Source organism: Columba livia, chromosome Z (genome assembly GCF_036013475.1).
Source record: "Columba livia isolate bColLiv1 breed racing homer chromosome Z, bColLiv1.pat.W.v2, whole genome shotgun sequence".
Lineage (NCBI taxonomy): Eukaryota > Metazoa > Chordata > Aves > Columbiformes > Columbidae > Columba > Columba livia.
The window spans coordinates 80,039,327-80,064,861 of NC_088642.1; the positions used below are offsets into that span (position 1 = coordinate 80,039,327).

The 25,535-nt window shown below is 40.4% G+C and overlaps 1 protein-coding gene across 1 annotated transcript in view; it reads left to right on the plus strand.

The window, feature by feature from the left end:
- Positions 1 to 449: 449 nt before the first annotated feature.
- The window catches only part of RASA1 (RAS p21 protein activator 1), a 60,449-nt gene continuing 35,363 nt past the window's right edge, over positions 450 to 25,535 (plus strand). Inside the window, exons 1-6 of the mRNA XM_065046492.1 lie at positions 450 to 904; positions 17,458 to 17,607; positions 21,003 to 21,138; positions 21,955 to 22,025; positions 24,598 to 24,715; positions 25,248 to 25,279. Of these exons, the coding sequence (XP_064902564.1) occupies positions 465 to 904; positions 17,458 to 17,607; positions 21,003 to 21,138; positions 21,955 to 22,025; positions 24,598 to 24,715; positions 25,248 to 25,279 (947 nt within the window). The 5' untranslated portion in view covers positions 450 to 464. The remainder of the gene's footprint in view (positions 905 to 17,457; positions 17,608 to 21,002; positions 21,139 to 21,954; positions 22,026 to 24,597; positions 24,716 to 25,247; positions 25,280 to 25,535) is intronic.

Consider the following 25,535-nt stretch of genomic DNA (forward strand, 5'->3'; position numbering starts at 1 on the left):
TCCCGGACCCCGCAGCACCTGCCGCCCGCCCGCGCGATTTGGGCCTTTTCCTTTATTTTTCTGTCAGAAGGGAGCACCGCGCTTCACTCCCGCCCCCCCTCCGCACCCGCGCACGCGTGTGTCTGTGCCGGGGGTGCGGTGCGCAGGCGCGGTGCGGCCCGTCCCGCTCCCGCGCGCTCCCGGGGCGGCGGGCGGAGGCGGGTGAGAGCGCGGGGCCGCGGCAGCCGCTCCCCTGGCGGCCGCCGGGGCCGAGGCAGCCGCGCCGGGGCCCTGCGGAGCTGCCCTGCGCGCCCAGCCCCCGCCCAGCCGGGTATTGTTCGCAGCCCGTCTCCGCCGGGGAAGTTTTGCCCTCGTCCCGGCTCCGCTCCCCGCCGGGGCGGGCGGGGGGGGCCGGGGCCCCTTTGTCGCCACCTTCCCGGCGTGCGGCAGCCAGACCGGGGCGGGGGGGGGGGGCGAGGCTCAACATGATGGCGGCCGAGGCCGGGGGTGAGGAGGGCGGCTCGGTTACCTCAGCCGGGACGGCGGGCGCCGCCGGCGGCGCGGAGCCGGGACACTACCCGGCCGTGTGCCGGGGCAAGGGGTCGGGGCCGCCGGGTCCCTTCCCGGAGGGCTCCGGCGGCGGCAGCAGCCCGGGCGCTGGCCCCCCGGGTGGCCCGGCTTTGTGCTCGGTGCTGGGGCTCCTGGAGCTGGGCGCGGGGCCTGCCCTGCCGGCGGCCGGCCCGGGGCAGGGACCGGAGGCGGCCCAGGCGAACGATCCCGGCACCGACGCCTTCCCCCCGCTGCCGCCGCCGCCGCCCCCCTTGTCCGGGGGGCTGGGGACTGTGGACGAAGGGGACTCGCTGGACGGGCCGGAGTACGAAGAGGAGGAGGTGGCCATCCCGCTCAACGCGCCCCCCACCAACCAGTGAGTAGCCGCCGCCCCGCCGGGAGCCACCACGCCCGCCCGGTCCCCCCACTCCATCCCCCCTTCCCCCGAGGAGCTGGGGCGCGGCGCCGGACCCCCGTATCTTATCCTGGCGGAACATGTGTGCCGTCGAAGTCCCGCAGAAGTTTTGCGCTCTCCTCCCCTCTCCCCTTCGCCTCTCCCCGTTCCTCTCTGGCAGGAAGGCTGCTCCGCCGGGACGGTGCCCGGGTTCGGCGGTCCCGCTGCGGGCAGACCCGCGTCCCGGCCCTGGGCCCGCGGTGGGGACGGGCGGGCACCGGCTTCGACCCCCTGCACTTGGAGGAGGTACCGCGGTCATAATTGGTGTGCCCTCCTGGAAGAAAGGCGCTCTGCTCGAGCCCATTTAGTTGTGTTTTTTTTATTTTCTTTTTTTTTTTTTTTTCCAAGTTTTTGCAGCGATACTCCAGGCTGCCAGGAAGAGTGAGTTATTCCGGTTGTGGTTTAACTACCTGTTGGGGAGACTTTTCCAATCTCTGGTAGCGCTGTAGTCTTTGTCGGTGGAGCTGTAAACGTTAATTAAAGAAAACCAACAAACCCTGACAAAAATGCTATCGGTGGCATTCAGTGATTGATACACCATGTCATCATTTGGTATTACATGGTTTTCCACTTAAAGCACCTCAAAATAAGCCAGTAATCTTTAGCTTTCCCGTTTCATATACAAACATAACTGAAGTAGCACACACGTGCTTATTACGTTTGGAGAGAAGAGTCAGTTAGAAAAAAAACCCACCTGTAAACCTGCAGTTAAGTTTTATAATGTATATCTGTCTATTAGGTTACTGTGGGTTCCTGAAGATCTGGTAATAAAAAGAAACTTGCACTAGAGACAGACTAGTTCTCTGTTTATATTGTGTGAAATATCAGACAGTGTTATATAGAGTTCATATAATTAATAAGTGCTCTGAACACAACCTTTGGATTTAACTGTAGAATGTCTGCAGGTTTGTGTAAAGCACTCACGAGGCTTCTATTAGAACAGAAAAGAACCCTTTTCCAGCTACCCTTCTCAGAATAAAATTGTTTAAACACTTTTCATTGCTATCTACAAATATGTAGTTTCTGAAGTTACAGGGAGTATCTCAGTAATTTAGGGTTTTGAGGTATGGGGTTGTAGATGTATTTGAGGTAGAGGTCAGAAAGTTAATCTGAAAACCCATCTGAATTTGGGTTCTTTACATTGTCTGCTAACTCTACTGACAGTTAACTTTTGCAGTATTTCATGTGCTTCCAGGATTTCAGGAGCCATTGCAGTTGTGAAGAGGACGTAAAATGTAACATTATAGGATTTCTTTTAAAATAATCTCTCTGACCTTGACAGGCTTCCTAATAATCCTTTATTCTTTAAATTTCTGGACTTTTTGTGGAAGTTTGTAAACATTAAGGCCTTGTTTTGTGAAGACAGCATTTGAATAGTCTTAAACTTGTAGACTTCCCTAACGAGCTATAAAGAGGATTAGGCAGATTTGACAAAGGATAAAGAGGGAAACAGAAGCACATGAAAGCAAAGTTACTTCTTCAGTATTGTGTGGCATGCTGGTGAGGTACAGGATTCTGCTCCTCTGGTTTTCTCTCTGCTTCTTCTGTTACACATTGCTAAGTTTCTCAGAGAACGGAGGAAAAAGCCAAAAAGCAGGCTTTCTTGAAATAGTTTTAGAAAGCGGGGTAGTTATTTATGAATAATTACCTCTTGGATTCTAAATAATCGTTAGCACATCTACAACTCTGAGTGGATTTTGCAGTCAGAATGTTGTCTTGTAAGTCATGTTCAAGCATGATGGTAACTGTCATGAAAGAGAGTGTTTGATTTCTGACAAGGAGTACATGCTAGGGTAAGACTGCAGAGGCCCTGATTTTTGTTTTGGTTGACAAAGCTACTTACCTTACTCAGATAAAGGAGACATTAAAGTTTTTGCAGCACCAGAGCACAGTTCTGTAGTTAAATGTTCTTCTCTTGAAGATTCTTTCATACAGAAACATCGAAGAAATAAAATACGTTTTAAAAAAATCAATTAAGAATTTCATACCTCCATAACCGTCTTACTTGTAATTTTATCCTTGGTGTGTGACTTTTCCATTTAAATTAAAAAAAAAAAAAAAAAAAAAAATGGCTGATAAAAATAATTAGAAGCCTTCTTACCTTTCATTCTTCTCTTATTTGTTTTATACAGCATGAATTTTTACCGTTCTCTGCTAATTCATTTAAATTAGCCATATGCCGGTACTAAACTGTATCCTTTCAGTCCTGCTGTTTTATTTTGCAAGTTCCCTTTCTTTGTAGTCATACCATCTGCTTCTATGGAGTTGAACCCTTTGTTACCAAAACTACAGATCAATATTGTCTAACATCCTATATGAGAAGAGGCCCTATATAAGTCTTTAAAAGCTGAAATTGATCTGGTAATTTAAACTTGGCTTAAATTTCTGCAGTGGAATGTGATTACAAAACTGCTGTTCCATTTGTTTAAATACGACTGCCAGCTCCACCCTTTCCCACTTCCTCCTAATTCATTCAGTTTTTACAGGAGGCATGCAGGGTTGGGTTGATGGATAATTCCACGATTCTGTCAAATGCTTTTGTTTCTTTGTCTTAATTGCTTACAATATATTGTGTGTACATCAGAAAACTGAGAGTGTTCTTCACTCCTGCCTTTGCTTTATGTGATCATACTCCAATTAGACTTTTAAGTATAAAATGAAATGAAGCTTTCTGCATGAACTTATACATAACTTCACCACTTTTTCATCTCCTAACATGTTATGCAAATTAAAAAAAAATAATCACACACAAAGAAATCAAAATCTGAGTTCCCAGTTTGCAAGTGTCAGGCTGTAAAGGTGTTAGAAAGGCTAAACTTTTTTTCTCTTTTTTTCCCCCAATATTAGTAGTTTTTAAATACCGTATTATTGTTGCTGTTCTGGTTGTTAGAGTAACTAACCTGAAGAGATGGGAAGTGAAGCAGATGCAAGTTCTGCACTTCCCATCAGGATGCTGTAAATATAGTTTTTTCAGGGCAGTCAGGATGTGTTTGTCTTCTCTAGCAAGCACCTAATACACTTAATTTCCTCTTCTTTTTTCCACATACCTAAGGAAAAGGGGAATATGTCTTCACTTAGTGTGTTTTCTTCAGTTTTCTAGCAGCGGGAGGAGATTGTCAGCATGTCACAGGTTCTCCTTTATTCACAAGCTCAACATCCCCAAGTAGGCTTGATTTTTATCCTCTTTGTTCCTGAGTGAAACTGACTTTAGGCTTGTCTATGCAGTGTGTGTGTGTGATTTTTCATTTTTCTGGAGCGTGTTTATATTGTAGCATAATTCAATGTGGGAGACACAGGGCACTAGGAAATAAAGCATGGAACTCTGTTTTGGGATTTTTCCCCTCCATGTTTTCTACCTCATTTGTAAAGCTCGCTGACAGAGGCTGAAATAGCGTTAGGATTAATGAATGAATGCTATTTAATTTGGTTGTAAACTGGCAGTATGTGAAATAGATCAGTTATTTATGTATTTGATTAAAGCCTTGGTTGACAAGATTATTTCAGATCCCAGCATTAAGGTGGCAGAAGTGATTCCAGTATATTGCAGTAAAACTGACATTTTTTCATACTGTGTGTTTTGAGCAGTGGTTATTAGTTTGAAATGGAAATCAGTTGAAATCGAAAGCTATCACCATACAAAATGCAATAGGCTGTCAAAATACTGTCTGGTTAAAACAAATCTTACCTGAAGCAGATGTATTCTTACAGTCACTGTTGGTGCCTGTCGAGGCAACATAATAGTGAGAAAAATAGCTGAGTTTGGAGATGTGGACAGAGAAATATTAATTAAGCATGGATTGCATGAGAGTAGATAATTTTCTGCATGAACATGGTGTGAAGTTGTAGTTTCTTCAGATAAGTCTATCAAAGGTGAAAAATCCAGGGGTTTGCAGCATTTGTTTATTTCAATAACTCATGAAAATATTTTTTTTTTTTCTGAATAGTGGTTGAAAGTCCTTTTCCCTGTTGAACAGAAAACTAAGGGGAAATAATATGGACATGCTCAGTTAGGTACTGTATAAACAATAAAAAATGAAATGTGGTGTAACTTGCTCTTAGTGTATAAGACTTCTTTTGTGTTTAGCAGTGAGTGTGGTTAGCAGGTAAACTTTTATTTTTTAGGTTATTTATTTATTCTTGTTCTGTGCGGAAGGGAAACACATTATTTTACTGAAGTTGATGGGTAGTGTACTGATTTGGCCACTTACAAAATAGACCTGAATATAAATCTGGTTTTAGTTCTGACTGAATGTGTAGCGTTAGAAGTGCTGAGTTGAATGGATGGTTAACAGCAGCAAAATTGTACTTAACCATATATAGGAAGTGAAGCAGTAAGCAAATGAGTATATTAGGTATGTATATATGTGAAAGCTTCAGATGAAGAAATCAAGAAATATAACAGCATTTGATGCTGGAAAAAATTTGAGGAACATTTTTCAGTAGTTTAGTCAGTATTTCTAGTCAACAACAGATGGTGACATTTTGTTTAAACAGTAAAAGAGCCTCTTGACCTGCACTTTATCTAGTTTTTATTTTGTGTTGTATATTGACTCCTAGAATTTCAATGTGGGACTTAAGCCTTCATCTGCTGGCCTACCGTATTAAAAAGCGTAATATTTTGCCTCATTTCTTTACCTTTTCTTATCTTAATGTTTTGTGGCTGGACAGGAACACAGATTTTAATGGTGGGACATGGGCCTCTGCAGTGTAGGACACCATTTGTCCATTTAGCCATAGATTCTTAGGATTCCCATAGCAGTTTTCCAGTTTCTCATGTACTTTTCTCTCTCCTTTAACAAAAATCTTGGAATTTGTCTCACTGGTAGGCACAGTAGAAGGGAGGAGAAGGCTTCTTGTTTTAAAATTGATAGAATACCAGGCTGGAGGAGACCGCAAGGATCATCTGGTCAAATGTTTCTTGGCACAAGCATGTTCTAGAGAAGATGGCCCATCACCTGTCCAGCTAAATCTTAAAAATGTCTGACGTTGGGGAATCTACCACTTCCCTGGGGACGTTATTCCAATACTTGATTGTTCTTGTAGTGAAAAATTTCCCTCTTGTGTCTGTCTGGTTGGAATGTCCCCAGGAGTAACTTGTACCTATTGCCCCTCATCTTTTCCATGAGACTCAGAGACCTTTTTTGTAGCCACTCTTTGTCTTTGTGCTGCATAGAAATATTGCAGTGAAATGATTCTGTGTTCCTCTGTGTGGTCAGTACCAATAAAATATTGTCAGTGCTCGAGAAGTTTTATATGCTTGTTCTGTTCTACCTATTTTTATATACTATATAAGGACTCCAGTTGGTCTTTAGTATTTTTTATTTTTATGTTTAGTATCTGCTCTATTACTCCAGAGCACACAAAAGTTTCAGTTCTCACATGAGTATAAATTATGTTTTCTGTTGAAGGTGGTGAGGAGTAGTCAGCATGGATTTATGAGGTGGAAGTGACGCTTAACCAACCTTCCACATTTGTTCAGAGACACAAGGGGTGGGTTTACTCCAACTCTTGTAAGACTTTTGACACGGTCTTCCAAACCTCTTCAGAGGCAAGCTGGCAGTGTACTGGTTAGATACATGGACAGTCAGCTGGATGGAAAACCATCGGGATGGATGATCCCAGAGGAAAACTGTAAGAACAGCTGATCCCAGAGCGTGGTGATCAGCGGCACAAAGTCCAGGTGCAGGCAAATCAGCGGTGGTGTTCTACAGGAGGTACTTGGGGGGCTGATGCTGTTTAACAGCATCCTAGCATCTGTCCTGGATGCTAGGACAGAGTGCACCCTTATCAAGTTCGCGGACAATGCAAAGCTGAGAGCAGTGGCTGAAACACCAGGTGGGTGTTCTTCCATCCAGAGTCACCTGGACAGGCTGGAGAACTGGGCTGTGAGGGATCTCGTGAAGTTCAACAGGGAAAAGGCAAACCTCTGATGCTGGATGGGAAATAACACCAGGCACACATGAGGGATGCCAGGAAGGACAGAGCCAGCAACGCACCCTCATGGCAGAGAAGACTGAAGTGTCTTGGGCTGCTTCGAGGAGAGCATTGCCAGCAGCTGCAGGATGATCCTTCCCCTCTGCTCAGCACTGGGGAGATGCGTCTGTGGTGCCTGGTCCAGTGCTGCAGTCGCCAGGAGAGACATGGGCTTAGTGAAGCAGGGCCAACAAAGTGATGAAGCGACCAGATCACCTGTTCAATGAGGAGAGGCTGGGAGACCTGGGACTGTTCAGCCTGGAGATGAGAAGGCTTGGATGGGTCTTATCCATGCCTATAAATACCTGATGGGAAGCAGTGAAGGTGAGGGAGCCAAACTGTCCTTAGTGGTGCCCAGTGACAGGGCAAGAGGCAATGGAAACAAATTAAGAAACTTGAAATTCCATCTGAATTTTTTTAAAGACTTTGTTTGTTTTATCATGGGGGTGTCAAACAGTGGCAGAGGTTCTGAAGTCTCCATCAATGGAGATATTCATTACCCAACTGAACAGGGCCCTGAGCACCCAACCAGCTGTAGCTGACCCTGCTTGAGCATGTTGCTCATGTTGAACTACATGAGCCCCAGCAGTCGCTTCCAATTTAAATTGATTCTGTATATGTATGAATATACTGTTTCTAGTTGAGAATCAGTGTTACAGGACCTATTTGCTGACAATTGTTACTTGAAGTAGACAGGTACAAGGTCAGTGGCAGAGGCTAATAGGGAGGACTTTAAAGAAAACAGAAGAAATCCTTGGGTGGGTAAATTGATTATTTAGTTATTTCCTGTGTTGGCAGATCTCCTAATTTCTTCCATAAAAGCTCAAGAATTTGCCCTTTAAGTAAAAGAAATCTTTCTAAGGTAGCTGACAGTGCTTCCTAAATATTTACTAAATTTGATTGGAATGTCTGCCTTTTCCTTCTAAGTCATCTTTTTATTACAATTATTAATGTGTACAAATTAAAGTAGACAAACCAGTATTGCTAAATTAACTTGAAAACTCCAGTTGTATTTTAGGAGAGGGGTATCGAGGTTGCCAGAACACTCTGTGTACCCACTCAGTGTTTTGGTAAGCTATCAGTCTGATTCTTGTCATGATCAGGCCCTAAAAAAGTCATTCTCATGGTAGAATTTCAACATTGTCAGCTACTTCTCAGGCCAGCTTCATACCAAATGAATTTGCTTTGTTAGGGCTTCCTTTTTTTGTTAAACTGAAATAGTGATAGCTGTTTATCCTTCAAGTGCTAATTGGGATTTGTACGTATGCAGTTTCATCAGGGTTGGAATTTACAGAAGCACGGAACCATAAAACAGCCCAGGTTGTGAGGCACCTCGAAGGAGCCCAGACTTTGTGGGAAACGGAGAATAGTTGAGATTATCTTGTACCATGTCCTATTGCATCTTGAAAACCTCCAGTGAGGTTTTGCTCCTCCTTGGGGAGGTGGTCCCACTGAATGGTTGTTCTTACTGTAAATTACTTTAGCTACTGGAATACTGTAATGTAGTAGGGGCCTTCTTCAGTGAGGAGAGCCTGAAGTCCACAGTCTTTCTGAAGAGAGCAGGTTCTCCCACCCTGTGCCCACCTCATGGCCCTCCTTTGGATCTTCTCCAGTCTGTCTGTGGCTGTCTGGAATTGTTGGGACCAGAGCTGTGCACTGTGCTCCATAATGCAGCCTGATGACATCCAGGAGTGGGATGATCATGTCTTCATTTCTGCTAGCAGCGGCCCTGTGGATGCAGACCAGGATCCGGTCTCTCTTTACTGCAATAGCACGCTGATGATGGTGGTTCATCTGAAAGGAGGTTGTAGCGTGGAGGGGGTCAGTCTCTTCTCCTAAGTAGCAAGTGATTGAAAAAGAGGAAGTGGTCTCAAGTTGTGCCAGGGCAGGTTTAGATTGGATATTAGGAAAAAATTCTTCACGGAAAGGGCTGTCAGGCATTGGATCATGCTGCCCAAGGCAGTGGTGGAGTCATCATGTCTGGAGGGGTTTAAAAGGTGTTTAGACGAGGTTCTTAGGGACATGGTTTAGTGCTAGAATGAGGTTAGTTTATGGTTGGACTTGATGATCCTGATGGTCTCTTCCAGCTGAGATGATTCTATGATCTTGTCCACCAGGACCTCCAGGTGGCTCTCAGCAGGGCTGCTCCCCAGCCAGCTAGGTCCCAGACCATACTGGGCTCTTTGATTATGTTATCCCAGGTGCAGGAGCTTGAACTTGTCTTTGCTAAACTTCAATGTTCTTGCAGGCCCACTCTTCCAGTCTGCCCAGGTCTCTCTGTAAGATGTCTCTGATGTGTCCACCTCATCACCCGGTTTGGTGTCATCAACAAATTCAGTGAGGGTGCTTTCAATCCCATCATCCAGCTCATTTATGAAGATGTTCAATAGTTGAAGCTCAGTATTGATCCCTGGAAATCCCACATATGACAGGGTGCCAGCCGGAGTACAAACCACTGGTCACCACACTCAGTGCAACCCATCAGCCTGTTTCCATCCCGCCTTTCAGATCAGACCATCCACACAGTCTGCATCTTGCCAGTTTGTCTAATTAATATTAGTGTTGAGATGTTAGCTGTGTATAATTATATTTTAAGAAGCTGAGTATGTAGCTACATGGGAATATTTAAAACATTACAGTTTTCTCTTAAGAATTACTGTCTTTGGCTTGGCAGGGGTGCTGTTATGATTTTCTTATTAATAGCTACTTACAGATACTTGGACAAGGTTTTCTTCTGTGAACTTCCCTTTTGTTGATTAGTTTCAAGAAACTACTTAGGGTTAGCCAACCTTCAATAATCAGTTCAGGAATCATATAATAATTCTGCGTAGATTTGGATAAGAAGTTTAAGTCTTGGCCTCCTTTTTTTTTTTTCTTTTCAATTTAGTCAACCTCTTGTTTTACATACAATTATGTGTATGTATGTAAATATTCAGCCATATGTAGGACATGCACAGAAGCATATACTGTCTGTGGCTTACTCATCAGGTTTTGCATGGTTACTTTATAGCTAAATTGCATCATCTTTATATAAAATTTGAGAGTAACCATAAATCAATCAATTCCTTTTTTATATTGCCATCTGTTAGTAGAGTAACAGTGGAAACATTAAATATTCAAGCTTGGATGCTTGCTTAATCCAGAATATTAAGGAATTGCTTGCATTATCTTGTTCAGACCACACCTTTTACCTGGATTTTTTCTTGGGTAAGCTTTTTGTGCTTTCTAAGCATTTCTGGAGAGATTTCATTTTTTGTTCTTTGTACTCCTTGGCCATAAAAGGGATGCTAGAAAAATGTCTTTACTCTTCCAAAAGCAAAATGTTACCAAGATTCTGTAGTAACCATCTCATTCTATATTAAAGTCTAGAAACAGGTTTTTTTCCCTGCTGTGGTTACTGGTGTTTGTGGGAAGTATTGGACATGCTTTATTCACGCATTGTACCTATCTTAGTGTACAGCTGTCGGGGTTTTCTTGTTATAGGAGCAGTTATCTACCCCTGGATGCGATGGACCTCTCTAGGGAGGCATTCCAGCTTGCAAGAAGAGGTGAGAGTGGGGCACAAAAAAAACCCTGTGCTTGGTTAGAGCGGGCAAGGTGTAAGGGGAAGGAGGAGCAAGGCAAAGGAGCCTCTGGTGTGTTTAATGAAGTTAGTGGCAGACAAGATGAACCTCATCCTAGAAATTCCTTAGTTGTTGCCAAAGAGTATCTCCTGGTTTGTCTAGCTGTGTTAGCATAGTTTCTGTAGTAGTTACTCTTAGTTCAAATAAAGAAGGCATACTTTTGACCTGAGGGCACAAGTAGGAAGCATTTAAAAACTGGAAGCTTCTCGCTAAAAACTTTAATGAGTTCCAGAATTCACTTGCTAAGCTGATCCTTCACTAAGAAAATGCAAGCTGTTTCAAGAAGTATTTTTCAGTCAGTTTAGCAATATTTCACCAGCCTACTGGTGGCTCTTGCAAAAATGAGATAGGCAATCATTCTTCTTTTCAGTAAATATATGTCAAGTAGGACTGGAAGAAATCTTACAGCTATGTGCAGTGTTATGCTGTTGTCACATCTCTGTCTCTTAAAGCTTACAGCAATTGAAACTTTCAGAATGTTTCTTAGTGCAGTTATTTAAATGTATTCCTTCCTGACTGTATGTCTGGTGGCTCTTTCATCTCTGCAAAGTCTTTTTGTTCAGATGTACTGGGGTTTTTGGTTGATCTGTTTTGTTGTAGCCGAGAGTTGATGTAAATTCTGCAGAAAGTGTTTTAGTGGCTGTTTTTGGAGCTCTGCAAATCCCTCTGTTAACAGGTTGGCACAGCTGAACTGAGGGTTGCCTCTGGCAGTGGCTTTCCAGGTTTGTTAGCTTGTCTCTAGTCTTGAAAAGCAGCATGATTCAGTTTTTACACGCTGTTTCTTAGGGCTTTTGGAACAGTCAAATGAGAAAAGCAGAATTATTTTTCATTAGGCTTACATGGCCATGCTTACATGCACCGTACCACCTCGTAGAAAAATGCATAGGGATGCAAAAGGGATAAAAACACCTTTCTCCCTTTCCTAGAAGAGTATGTAACATTCAGTTTCATTCATATTTGACAGAGAGCTCTTGGCTTCATGTTAGTTTCCTGTGTTTTACTAAGGTGCATCCAGTGTAGCAGTTGATACATCTTTGCAGAGCTTCTTCTGGCAAGAAGATCTTTGTGATGTGTAGAACTGCGGACTTGGTCAAAAATTGGTAGGTACTGAATAGTAACTAATGACATGAGAGGGATATGAATTTAGTAAAGTCTGAGTGAAACAATTTGATCACTACAAACAATGTGCATAAATGAAGTAATGCAGCCTTACAAATATGACAGAGATGAGGGATAAAGTATTAAAACACAGAGTCTGGATAAAAATGATAAAACTAAGAAAGCATTTCAGCCTGAGATCAGCTAGAAAGACTGAAATGCAACCTAAACAGTGATTAGGAGTATCAAGTCTTCAGATGGAAAGATTGAGAGGGAATGGTTGGTGCTAACAGGATACGAAGAAACAAATAAGAATACAGGATATCTTGTGGTTGGGGTTTTTGTTTTGTTTCTGTGAGGGTTTTTTAACAATTTTTTCCTCTGTCTTCATGAAACTGTACTTGAGATTTGTGTGCCATTTGAAGTTGATTTTCGCAGTTCTTCGCTGTCTCTGGCTTCTAATGGGAGCAGAGTTCACATAGTCTGAGGAGGTGATAACAAGAATCTGTAATATGTGAAAGGTATGAAGGCAGTGACTGAATTGATAGGAGAGGAACTCTGACTAGGACTCCTGGAAGTTCTCCATTCTTCCTAGGAGTTTCATGAAGCAGCAAGGTATGGCTTTGACTAAGTGGCTGTGGCATTTGATGACTCCTTTTCCTGTGTGCCATAGCTTTTTTCTGGATGGAAATAGAGAGGTCTGCAGCTATTGTCAACATCTACATTTGTACTAAGTTGCTGAAAAACACTTCTACTCCCCTTCAGTACTTTCTCCTGTAAGTCCACCATCTTCTACCTCTTTGTGAACAGCCTGTGGCTTGCGTGTTGTACCTTGTGGTGTGTCCACGTTGGGGGCCAAAAGTCCTGTTATGGTACCATGAGCTTGCTAAAGGGATGCTGTGTAGTTGTGTTCCTGCTCACAGCACAAAGTGCTGGCTGGGCCTGAGGAGGCTGGTGTGACGAGGTGTCTGGTACCCAGCATCTTCTGTGGAGCAGAGGAAAATTAAGAAGCTCTCCTTTGCAGGCTGCAGGTGACCCAGGGGTATGAAGTTGGTGAAGGGTTTTGAGGGGAAGCCGTATGAGGAGCCTCTGAAGTCACTTGGTTTGTTCAGCCTGGGGAAGAGGAGTCTGAGAGCAGACATCATGGGGCTGCAGCTTCATCAGCAGGGGAGCAGGGCTGAGCTCTTCTCAGTGATAGAACCCAGGTAATGGCAGAAGATGTGCCAGGGGAGGGTCAGTTGGACATTAGGAAAAGGTTCTTCACCCAGAGGGTGCTGGACACTGAACAGGCTCCCCAGGGAGGTGTCACGGCCGCAACCTGACAGTGTTGAAGAAGAGACTGGACAACGTCCTCAGACACACGGTGTGAACTGTGGGGCTGTGCTGTGCAGGGACGGGAGTTGGACTAGATGATCCCTGTGGGACCCTTCCAACTCAGGACATTGTAAAATTCTATGGTTCTAACAGCTCTAACTCCTGTGCAGCTAATTTCATGAGGTTTGTGACTTGGCTTGTGGCTTTCATGGCTCTGTCTCTAGTCTTGGACCATTCTCCTGTGCAGCTGTACGTTGCTTCTATGTATATATAATGTTTGTGATGTTGTGTCTGCGTTCTGTCTGTTTGCTGTAATTAAGATTATGATGCATAGGGCTGGAGTTCTGAACATGCTGCTTTTGATTTAAACTGGCAGATGGGAATATTTTCTTGCAGAGCTTCTGACCAGTTTGTGAAACGTGGAAGCCTGTTCTTGGTATTTTCTTAGGAGCAAAATGAAGGTTGCAATTTAGATAACAATTCTGGAAGTTTGTTACAGCAGTTAAATGGGTAGTCATAGAAACAACCAATTAAATTGTGATCTATAGTTGGTAAGACATTTTACTGTTTAATCACTTCATAACAATCTGTTGCAGGGCTACTTTGGTTTTCTCTTTCAATGCATGTCATAGTACCTATTGTATTGTCAGGGCACTGTCTGTGATTCAGAATGCCATTTAGTTATGTTTGCTCAAAGCACTGTGAAAATAGTGGATTGTCAGTATTTAAAAATTTGCAAAGTTAATATTAGAAATACAAAAGTGCTGCCAGGTAGGACTAGGCAAGCAACCAGCAGTAACTGACTAGAAATGCCGGGGGATCTTGCCTTTGACAATGATGGAGGAGATTAATGTAAGTAGTAGCGAGTTATGTATTTCAGTGCATGCATTGGATAAGTCACAGCCATGGGGACAGCTTTATATTTAAAAGCCATTTTTTTATTTGGTACCCTCCTATCCAATCCTTAATTCCATTAATGAGTCTGTACGGCACTGTAGAACTCCATTTTATGTCTGTCCAGAAGCTGTATTTGATGTAAACTGAGATCTGGTTAAGAGTTGCTTCTACCTGTGAGCACATTAAACTTGAACCTGTTAAAAATACTGAAGTTGTTGATCTTCACCTATAAAACTCGAAATGGTGCAGGACCTCCTAAGAAGGAAAGGTATTTTCTTGTGGTGTATTTTTGCAGAAACACTGAACTTGTGCTTTGTTGAGGTGACTGATTGAGGGATAAAGCCAGAGGATTTGGGATTTATTTTATCTCAGAACGTACCTGCTCTTATCCTTCAGTGTTCTGCACTCTTTATTCTCTGGTGAAATTACAAGGAGTAGGGCAGCTTCTGTTGTTTAGTCATTTCTGTTGTACTTTCTTTGAATAGCACTAAATACTGGATGAATGTGCCTTTATAACTGATGATAATACAGTGTAAGTGATCTTAACATTTTTCACTAGTGTGAATTGGTGCTCAGTACATCAGCCAATATTCACAGAAAAAAAATGACCTATGGCTGTGTATTTCCAAGCAAAAAAAATCCCATAACCTTTTAATAGAAGTATTAAAAACAAGATTATGCCACTCCTTAACTGAGCACTTGATACCCTTAAATCAGATCAAGTGCTGCGGTTTTGTAAAATAGTCTTTGCTATTTACTGTCAAGCTACTTTAAGATAGTTATGCAGAGTTGCAGAGTGCATCTTCATGTGGTATTGAATACAGGTGATAGCTGGATGAAATATAAGCCATGTCTTTCTAAAAACAAAATCTTTCAACACTCTTATGCTGCGTATTGTTTGAATAAAGTTGTTCTGTCTAGTGATGAGACTCTGGTAACATGCAGTTATTTCCTGACAAGCATTTTGCATATTCTTAATGGTGTCTTAAAAGCTTGTACTTCAGTGTGTGTATCCTGTTTTTTAAAGGCTTGTGCTATCTAAAGAGGCTTCCTGGGGGTTTTACTTGAGCTGTGTTCTGGTGTCATTGCTCAATACTGACTGTTTTACTGCCATTTGTATTTTCATATCAGTTGGTAGTTAAATTCAGTGTTAAATGCTTGTTTCTGTAGCTAGTGGTGTAATTTGTGCATTACACTATGGCATAGTCAGTTGTAAAATACAATGTATTTTGCATCAGCTGTTAGTATTTCAAACATATGCTCAGTGAGATTGAATTTAATTGCACTTAGACATTAACTAGAAATTTTTATTTCAGAAAACAAACCTCTTCTGAAATAGGGCAAGAAATAGTTTTTTAGCCTTGCCTCTGCTTTACCCAATAATAAATGTCTTCTGTTATGCTTGATATAAAATCGTTCCATGGGGGAGAATTTACATAGCCTGTTCAGCATGGGTGATCTTCAGTATATGTGATATACATATGCATACACATATGCATATATATATATACATATACCAGTGTGTATGCATGGCTGTCACCAGCAAGGACGGTGTCCTCTTTGCTCACAGCTTCTGGTCTTAAAATCTGAGTGCCCAAGTTAGTGCTATCGTTGTAAGAAATCCCAGTGCCTGACAGAAAAGTTGAATGTTTGGCTTGCAAGTAATCCTGCCTTTTTGTTTTCCTAGTATATTTTTCATTAGTAGTTTGCCTTTTTATTAACACTTCCACCTTCCTCATTTAGAATGTATGCCTCTAAGTTTGGCAGTGTTTCTCTCAATAGAGTTAAGATTATTTTTCTCAAGTGGGTGATAAATAAGAAGAAAGAAAAGCTTAGTGAACCTATTGTTAGTTTAAAATAGGCTCCATGGAATGTTGGTTTCAAACAATTTCTTGATCAGGAAAGTTTCTTGGATCTCCAGGGAGTCTCCTACTTTGTCAACGTCGGTCTATCCTTAATCCGGGTTGTTGTGACATTTACTGGGAATGAACAAACTTGTGTTCCAGATGTGCTGTGCATGCTGACGAGTGGAATATTTAATCCTGGGTACTTCAAAACAGACAGTCTTGATTTTTGTTTCATTTCCTAAAGGACCCTGGTGGCAGGTGTGCTGCCATCACTTCTTTGCAGACCATGTTTAAGCAGCAGGTCTCTGTCCGTGAAGCTGCCTTGCTCTGGGATGGAATGAGACTGGATCTCACTAGCGTAACTCCGTGTGGAACAGACAATACAGCCCCTTCTTTTGTTAATGATTTGACTTGTTTTGGTCAGGATGAGGGAGAGAAGCAAAGGAGAGCTATACTAGCAAGAACATAGCTTTGCCATGGTAAATTTTATACGCTGGTACTGCTTCTGCTGGTATTTATATGATGTTTATCAGTTTGGTCTTTCCTGATTTTTGTACTGATAGAAGATGTCAAAACTTTTCCTTCCATTTAATAGGCAAAAATGCTCATGGTCGGATCTTATTAACCGCTCAGCTATTCAGTTGGGCTTTTTTTAGGATACTTATCTGTGTACTTTTTTGTATTCTTGCATATATTAATTCAAAAGGTCATTTGCATGTCTCTTGTGACTCTTGCAAAATGTCTATGAACTATTAGAACTGAAATGCGGATGATCAGAAGTGGTGAATTATTCAAATTGTCTAAAACAGCAGCTTAGTGGAAGCTGATGTTTTCTTGAGTGTAGAAATTAGAGATTGAGATAACCACAGTCACTTGATGAAAGCAGAGCTAATAAAGTGCTGTGGTGTGAAAGCGATGGGAACAGAGCTTGGCTTTGTATTTGAATTGCTCCCACCATTGCTGCTCATTTTTTTGTGGTGGTGGTTGGGTTTATTAGTTTGTTTGTTTGTTTTTCACACCCCCCAGGGGCAAAAAAATAAATCCTAATAGCTGTCATTTGTAGTAGAGTTTTCTGACAAAAGTTGTGTAAATAAACTGAGATAAGGCTAATGAATTAGCAAATGGTAACAGTCTAACCTTTCGTTTAGACTGAAGTCTGCCTTTGCCGTGTTTTGCAGTCTGTGATTTGCCACACATCTGCACTTGCTTTTAATGGATAGGGTGCGTGTTGTGATTAGGAAAGACTCTTTTGGGGCTGGATGGTGGTCTGGTGACTCCTGTCACTCCAAAGCAGGATTTGCTGCAGTGGTACCTGTGTTTGTCAGCTGAGAAACCGGTTCTTACGCTTTTGGAAAATCCAGCTGGAACCAAAGCCCGTGTAGGTTTAAAACACAACAGTCTTCCAGGTCTGATGAGTCACCTCTGCTTCTGTTTATTTAAAGAAAGCACATTAGGAGAGAAAAGCTGATAGGGCCTCCACCCCTTGGGATGGTTCATTGGGAAAAGCAGGTCGTCTGAAAAACTAATCTGTCTTAAAAAAATATTGTTTATTGGAAATAACCAAACTGGGAGGTTGAACCTGTAATGATGTGGTAACTTTGAAACAAATGACTGGAGTTTTATCAGTTTGGACTGGAAGCTGTTGTTAATTTCACAGGTCTGTTCTGTGAGAATAAACAAAAATCTTAAGTTCTAAGGGCACTCACTGTTATTCTTTCTTCAGGTGGTATCATGGAAAACTTGACAGAACAATTGCAGAAGAACGTCTTCGACAAGCGGGAAAACCTGGAAGTTACCTTATTCGAGAGAGTGACCGGCGACCAGGTTCATTTGTGCTTTCATTCCTTAGTAAAACAAATGTCAATCATTTTAGGTGAGAATTGAATGTTTTATTTTAAAATACTATAGTCTGTTTATTTTTGGTTTTAGAACACAATAGAGTACAAACAGAAAACAATCATTGTATTATAACTGAATATTTTTGACTCTTGTTGCATGGTATGGATTTTTACTCACATTTAATTGTTTTAAAATATGCTGCTTTAAAGTTACTTTATAGCCTAAAGAACAAAAATGTGAGGAAACCAACAAAATCTGGATAGCGAAGCCTGTCTAAAGCAGTTGTGAATAGACTTAAAGCAACATTCAGATTTCATTAGTCAGTCAAGGAGATGGTTTTGAATCTGTTCCATAGTAGCCATTGTAGCTCACAGAACGTACTTAAAGTGCTAGCACATCTGGTTGCCTCCTAAATTTAGTGGGAGGGAAGACAAAAGACTAAGAAGAAACAAAGAGATTGTATTTAATAATCCCAGGGTTTGATGGAAACAGCTTTCAGAATGTGTTAGAATTAGTTGTTCTAAATACAAGTAGCTCTTTATCCAAAGTTGTAACTAGGATTGTTTTACCATCGCCAAACTGAGTACATTGGAAAAAGCCATTTATTCTTTATTTTAAATAAGATGTATTCTGAAAAGAGCCTGAAAGTTAGTCAGCAAGTGGAGTGCTGCAGTGTAATGTTCATCTTCACAAAATATGTAAGCAAATGTTTCTTTAGCAGTAGAAGAAATCTTCGTCAGTTGTCTTGATAACAAAAAACAAATTCAAAGCAAATTCTTTGACTTCTGAAAGTGGGAATTATCCAGAACATCAACGTATGAGTCACTATGTGTGTGGTTTACAAATGGAGGGAGTTTTTGGTTGCATCTGCTGTGTGATGAAGTTTGGTTCAGAGGTCCGGATCCACCATTCACATAATTTGCTTAAATGCAGCCAGTGTAGCACACAAATAGTATCTCATGTCTGTGAGTTGCCATCTGAGCTGTCAGTGTCAGCTTCTCAGCTGTACCCAGACTTGTTTGGGAACTGCTTATTGTGTTGCAGTAGCAGAAAAGTACACTGCGCTAATGCTTGCTTTCTAGTGCTATTTTAGAGCCCTGGATTATTTTTAATAACTTTTTATGAAGCCAATATCGCACAATTGTCTGTTGGTTCATGCCCCCAAAAAAAGTGTTTCTAGCATGTCAGGTAGAAAATAGTCTAATGGTTTCGGCTTCCCTTAAGGAAAGGTTCCTTACAATATTTTAAAACCTTAGAGAATCTTTAGTTCTCAGACCCGTAAAACACACTGAGATAAATATCCAAATGGAATTAATTTGTTAGTTGATACTGTTCTTCAGAGACTGCACATGTTTTCAGTTTCATTCTTTAGCAAGTGCATATTTCAGTTTGTTATTAGATAGGCAAGTGTTACAGTCAGGAACATGGCCAACCTTGGCAATGGCAGCGTTAATTTCAAGCAAATGTAGGGATGATATCCTGTGTCCCACAGAGCAGAGCTCATCACAGAATCCCAGAATGTCAGGGATAGGAAGGGCCCTGGAAAGCTCATCCAGTGCAATCCCCCCATGGAGCAGGAACACCCAGATGAGGTTACACAGGAAGGTGTCCAGGCAGGTTGGAATGTCTGCACAGAAGGAGACTCCACAACCTCCCTGGGCAGCCTGGGCCAGGCTCTGCCACCCTCACCATGAATAAGATTCTTCTCATACTTAAGTGGAACCTCCTGTGTTTGAAAAAACACAGTTTTTCACAAAAACACAAAACCTCCAGTTTGAAACCTTTACCCCTTGCCTTATCATTGGTTGTCACTGAGAAGAGCCTGGCTCCATCCTCATGACAATCACTCTTTATATATCTGTAAACATTAATAAGGTCACCCCTCAGTCTCCTCTTGTCCAGCTCCAGAGCCCCAGCTCCCTCAGCCTTTCCTCACACGGGAGATGCTCCACTCCCTTCAGCATCTTTGTTGCCCTGCGCTGGACTCTCTCCAGCAGTTCCCTGTCCTGCTGGAATTGAGGGGCCACAACTGGACACAATATTCCAGGTGTGGTCTCCCCAGGGCAGAGCAGAGGGGCAGGAGAACCTCTCTGACCTACTGACCACCCCCTTCTAACCCACCCCAGGTACCATTGGCCTTCCTGGCCACAAGGGCCCAGTGCTGGCTCATGGTCATCCTGCTGTCCCCAGGACCCCCAGGTCCCTTTCCCCTACACTGCTCTCTAATAGGTCATTCCCCAGCTTGTACTGGAACCTGGGGTTGTTCCTGCCCAGATGCAAGACTCTACACTTGCCCTTGTTATATTTCATTGAATTTTTCCCTGCCCAACTCTCCAGCCTGATGAAGAAACTGATGTTTCCACCAAAGTTTGATCTTTGCCAACTGCAGCCAACCCAGGAAGGGTGAAACTTCCATCGCTAAAAACTGTCCCTTGTATTTTGTTTTCTAGAAGTGTTACTTTTCACGTTAAACTTTTCATAAGTTTCTGTGCAACTGAAATCCCAACATTTTCAAGTTTCTTAAACTCTGTTGATTGTTTTGGTGCGTCTTGGAAGTTGCTTGCAGACATGCATGCTCATGAAGCTTAAGATTGATTTATAGTTTATGAATCTGTCAAAACTAAATATTTTTTCATTGGAGTGTTACCTTTTTTGGTGAATCAGTGACACAAAATATTTTGAAGGAAAATATTTGTCTTTTAATCTAGTCCTTCAGACTTTTTTGTGATTACAGAAGTCTTTTTTGTATTTGCAAGCTCAGTGTGCTGAAGAAAGGTTTCAGTTAGGCTTGAAATAATAATGTGAAACACTAAATTTGAAATTTTTGTTAAGCTTTTTTTCTCATTAGTTAGCAAATTTTTAAATTGAGTATAAGGAGATACTGTGATTATTCCAAAGTAATTTAACTTTTACTATGGATGCTAAACTAAGTGTAGGAAACTGATTGATTTGATTGCACAATGCAGAAAAACACCTTCAAAAATTACAGTTATTTGTTGTTAAAATATTTTACCAGTTTGTTAAATTTATATAAGCCTGTCATAAAAGGTGTATGTCCTGCATGACACAAGTAATAATGCTGTTGTGTCTATTAGTGCATTAATTATTTCAGTTTCCAGGACATTCACAATTACTTTTTTGTGTAGTTTTGTTTACTTTTGACAGATATACTGTGGTTTTTTTGTGAATCAGCACTTCCTATAGAGTCTTAAAAGACTGGTGTATCATGTGATATATATCTGTAATCTTTGATGAAATATTCATTAGCTAAGATTGATTTACATGTTTATAGAGAACTTGTAATACTGCATTTTCCTGAATGTAGACACTGCTTTAAAAACGAAATATTATCCTAATTTCCTTTTTCTTAAAAAAAAAAAAAAATACAAAACTTTTCCTTATGTCAAGCTTGTGTTTTTTAATTAACAGGATTATTGCCATGTGTGGAGACTATTACATTGGTGGACGTCGATTTGCTTCACTCTCGGACCTAATTGGTTATTACAGTCATGTGTCCTGTTTGCTGAAAGGGGAGAAGCTCTTATTTCCTGTAGCACCTCCAGAGGCAAGTAGTAAAACTTTATTAAAGTGTCATTTACTTAAGTATTAGTATCTTCAATCACCATTCACAGTTGTCTTTTAAAAAAGCATTGTAGCAAGTTTCCTGTAGTTCTAGACAGGCTCAGTATATGTTGCACTATAAGGAGCATAAACGTGCATTCTTACTGATAAAAAGTAATGATTAAAAAAATATTGCTGTTTAATGAAAATGTGTGATGAGAATGCTAGATGTCAGGTGTTGCTTTTATCTCCAAATGTAGTAATAAGATTGTAAGTAAACAGGTAAAAGTGTGCAGTTTTTGGCTAGTAAAAAGCACCATTGTAATGCAGCCTGTGCTATTTTGTGATATTTTCTGTGTCTAACCGTGGTTTCCAAAATATGCACCCTGGAAATTTCTGAAAATGTGGCTTCTTTCATGTGCCTATCCTTAAAACAAGATAAGAAAATAAAATACGGCATAGTGCCGCCCCTAAGCAAAACCCAAAACCTAAATAAAGTTGCTTCTGAATATTAAACTGGAAATTTCTACTCTAAGTGGAGTAAATTTTTAAAGTATACTTCTATGGGAATTATTTTATTGGTTATTTTGAAGATGATAAATATCCATTATGAATCATGCTACGAGATGAAATAAAATGAGAGCTCTCATCGCTAACAGTCACTTACACTTTTCTAGCTCTCAGTGGTTTTGATCTTTGAAAATTTAAAACAGGCAAGGGGGATCTAAGTGACTATGACCAGAACAGTGTAACAGTGGGAAGGATTCTGCGCTGGAAAGAGGGAAAACTGTTATCTCTCCTCTTTTCTCTTAAATTGTAGCCTGTGGAGGACAGAAGGCGAGTTCGAGCAATTCTGCCTTACACCAAAGTGCCAGAAACTGATGAAATAAGGTACGTTTTGATAATAGTAGCCATTTTGAAATGGTCAAGACTATTTATAAATACTAACGATTTAAGTGTGTGTTCATACGCAAATACCGTCCAGTCCAGACTTAACATGGTAGTGTTATAGGATGCTGCTGCTCTGTTTTTTTTTTTTTTTTGTTGGAAATAGTAATAAGACTTTTTATTCTCAGTATATTTGTTTGTGCTAGTTGTAAGGGAAGTTACATTAGGTTTATAATAATGTTACAGTTTTGAATTGTATTTCATAAAGCCCTACATTTTTCTCCAAGAATGTAAATTTGTGTATGGAAGAATTTTGTGCAGAAATGCCTTGTGTGAGTGCATGAAATAAATAAGCTAGGCTTTTTTCCTGAACTGACTGCAGAACTAGTACCAGATAAATAGTTCAAGCTAAACCAATTCTGACCACTAGAAAGACAATGTGAGCATTGACTACTCATAAGATACACGAATAAGAAAAAAGGTGCAATGTTAAAAAAAGCTTTGCCTTTGATGTCCTAGTATTTATTTTCTTACCTGTGTTTATGAAATTGGTGACTATTACTTCTAAGTTCTCTTATCCATAAAACGAGCAAGAATGATTTTCGCTTTCCTTCTTGTCCCTCCTCCTTTTGGAAAGAGTCTGTATCAAAGAAATAATACTTTAAATGTATAATCTCCCATAATTTAGAGATCTTAAATAATGACTGGATTGCAGGCCTGCTTCTCCTCTTCTCATATTTTTCGGGTAACTGTTACTCTCGTTCTAACATTGTTAACTCAACAATTTCTTAGGGGTTGTCTGTAGTTCCCACTTTTCTTGCATTTTCATGACATACTGTGTGGAAAGGAAACAAAACCACCAGTCTTGTACCCAACAGAAGAGGATGTGCTGTGTACTTGGAATTCATACAGATGGAAAAGCAGGAGGATTTGAATGAGATTTGTAGTGATTTCTAGTCTGTCTAATGAGACTTGATTTCATAAGTTCAGTTAACACCCCAATTGAATTTGGAACTGGCTCGTTCTTAGGAGTATTAGTGTAAGAAATAAAGAAAGGTGTATGAGAGCTTTATATCCTCATTGGGGTGAAAATCTATCCCAAGGCTCACAGTCCAGTCATGTCTGACCTCTTTCAAGAACTCTGTAAGGATATTAATCTCTCAGATAATGTTTTTCTAAGCAGATGAGAAGGTGGTGGTAAGACAGGGGAGACTCACTGATTGCATATTGCAAGTAAAGCTTCCTACTACATGTAGGAATAAAAAGATAGATTGAGTCCATTAAGTGCTGTATTGCACCTGCCCACTTAAGAGGAAAAAGCATTTCAGTAGTTTGAAATCACATCAAAAATTGTGGAAAATGATACCTTTTCTCCATCTTTTAGGATACAGCTATAATGCAAGATTATTTGCCTGTTTTTTGAGGTCCACGTGGCTAAAATAATTCTGGTTTTGGCATAGCTGGGACCAAGCTTCTCAGTTTGTTTTGGGTGGAATTAATGTGCTTTCAAAGACTATGCATTTCAGAGAATCTTTACTTAAATTTTTTGATACCACAGTTAAAATTTAGAAAGTTTTAAATATTACAGAGTTAATTTGAGCCTTTGTTCCATGCAGTAATTCATTCTTTGTAATAGAGCTGATGGAGGGTGCTCTTGCTGTCGATGGCCCATTTTTAGGATTTAGGTTCATTAGAACCTGAATTTATTCTGTGTTTTCAGTAGTGCTTTGTTTTTTGGTTTAAAATTCTTGCTGTTTCCTTTGTGCTCAAATTAATGCCTTTTTGGTTAGCCTACCTCAAGTGAAAGAAATGCTGCAGAAAATTGCAATGTAATTTTGGGCTGAAGTGGTATTTAATGAGCTTCAACACTTCATTGCTATCTCATGTACCCTTATGCGTCATCGAACTTGATTGTTAAGTCTTGCTGTACTACAGTAAAAGGTTTTCCTGTGACCTGAGTTTGGGATAACACCTAAGGAGTAAATTACACTAACCTTCTAGAAATAAAACTCCCTTAGACTTGCTAATGCTTCTCATTTATGCATTTCTTGTAGCTAATTGCATGGCTTCTCTGATAACCATTCTGTACGCTCTTTGTAACACTTGTCTTCAGATATGACAACATAAGTAATAGGTATTACACAGGCTTGCATTATGCAGTGTTAGTTTTCAATGAAAGGAGAATTATTTTCTTATAGACTCTTCAGGGTATTTCTCGTTATTTTACTTATGTTTAATATTTTATCCTTCTTGATAAAAGAACAATATTATCTTTTAATATGGTTGTGGTGTTACTTTTGTTTTATACATCCTTAGCACACTTTGAAGTTGACAGGACTGAAATATGTATTAGATACTAAATGTAAATTGAAAGTACAAATACTCATATATAGTAACAATTTAAACTGTGAAGAAAAATACACATGGTGTGCCTGGGGTATCAGTTAATGCAGTTTTTAATAAACTTTTTTTTTCCGAGTATTTTGCTTAAATTATACACAAGAATTCATTGTGTTCATTAAACTTTATATTATGATTTTATCTCTGATTTAAATCATGCTGTATCTCTCTTCAGTTTCCTTAAAGGAGATATGTTTATTGTCCATAATGAATTGGAAGATGGCTGGATGTGGGTTACAAACCTACGAACAGATGAGCAAGGTCTTATTGTAGAAGACCTAGTAGAAGAAGTGGTAAGTAATTTTATACTCACATTTCTTAAATGAGATTTTCTGATAAAAATAATATTGTAATAAACCAACACTTGTGACATTTAATTTCCCATTTTCCAGTTATGTGCTTTTCTACACGTAGTAATTCGATCTACTAGTTTTAAAGTGCTAAACAAACCTTAAAGCCTAATTCAGTATCAAAAAAGTGCTTATTCGTGTGTTGTTCAAAGAGAAGTACAAACGAATGGTACTGTAAATTTACTAGGTTGAGTTAACCTCAAGAAAGCTGAGATTTTAAGAAGTAACCACCTCTAAAGAAGGACTTGAAACATGACACAGGCAATTCTCTGAAATAACATATTTTGGCTGAATTTCCACTTAGTGAATGAGGAGGGAGACTTCTTTTCATAGAACTGCAGTAAGCCCTTTAGTTCAAAAATGTCTCCAACTTCTTAATGTTTTTTTTCTACAGAAGGTCTTAACCTATGAAGTTTATTTTTTTGAACTGAGCTGTACTGTTGTCATGCACTTAATATGTTAATTTTCTTATTAGGGAAGAGAAGAAGATCCACATGAAGGCAAAATGTAAGGATTTTTGTTTTGTTATTAAAAGCAATCATAACTATTTGTAAACTTCAGCTATGAAATTTCCCAGCTTTGGGGAAGATGAATGAAAGAGATTTATTTTTTTTCATCTCAAGACTTTTTTCTATACTAGCTGCTGAAGATGCATGGATAATTAATGTGAAAGAGTCCTGTAATAGGTATGCCTTTTGCTGATGGGTTTTGCAGTGTTAAAATCTTAAATTAGTCCCTGTAGGGTCACTTTCAGCCAAAATAT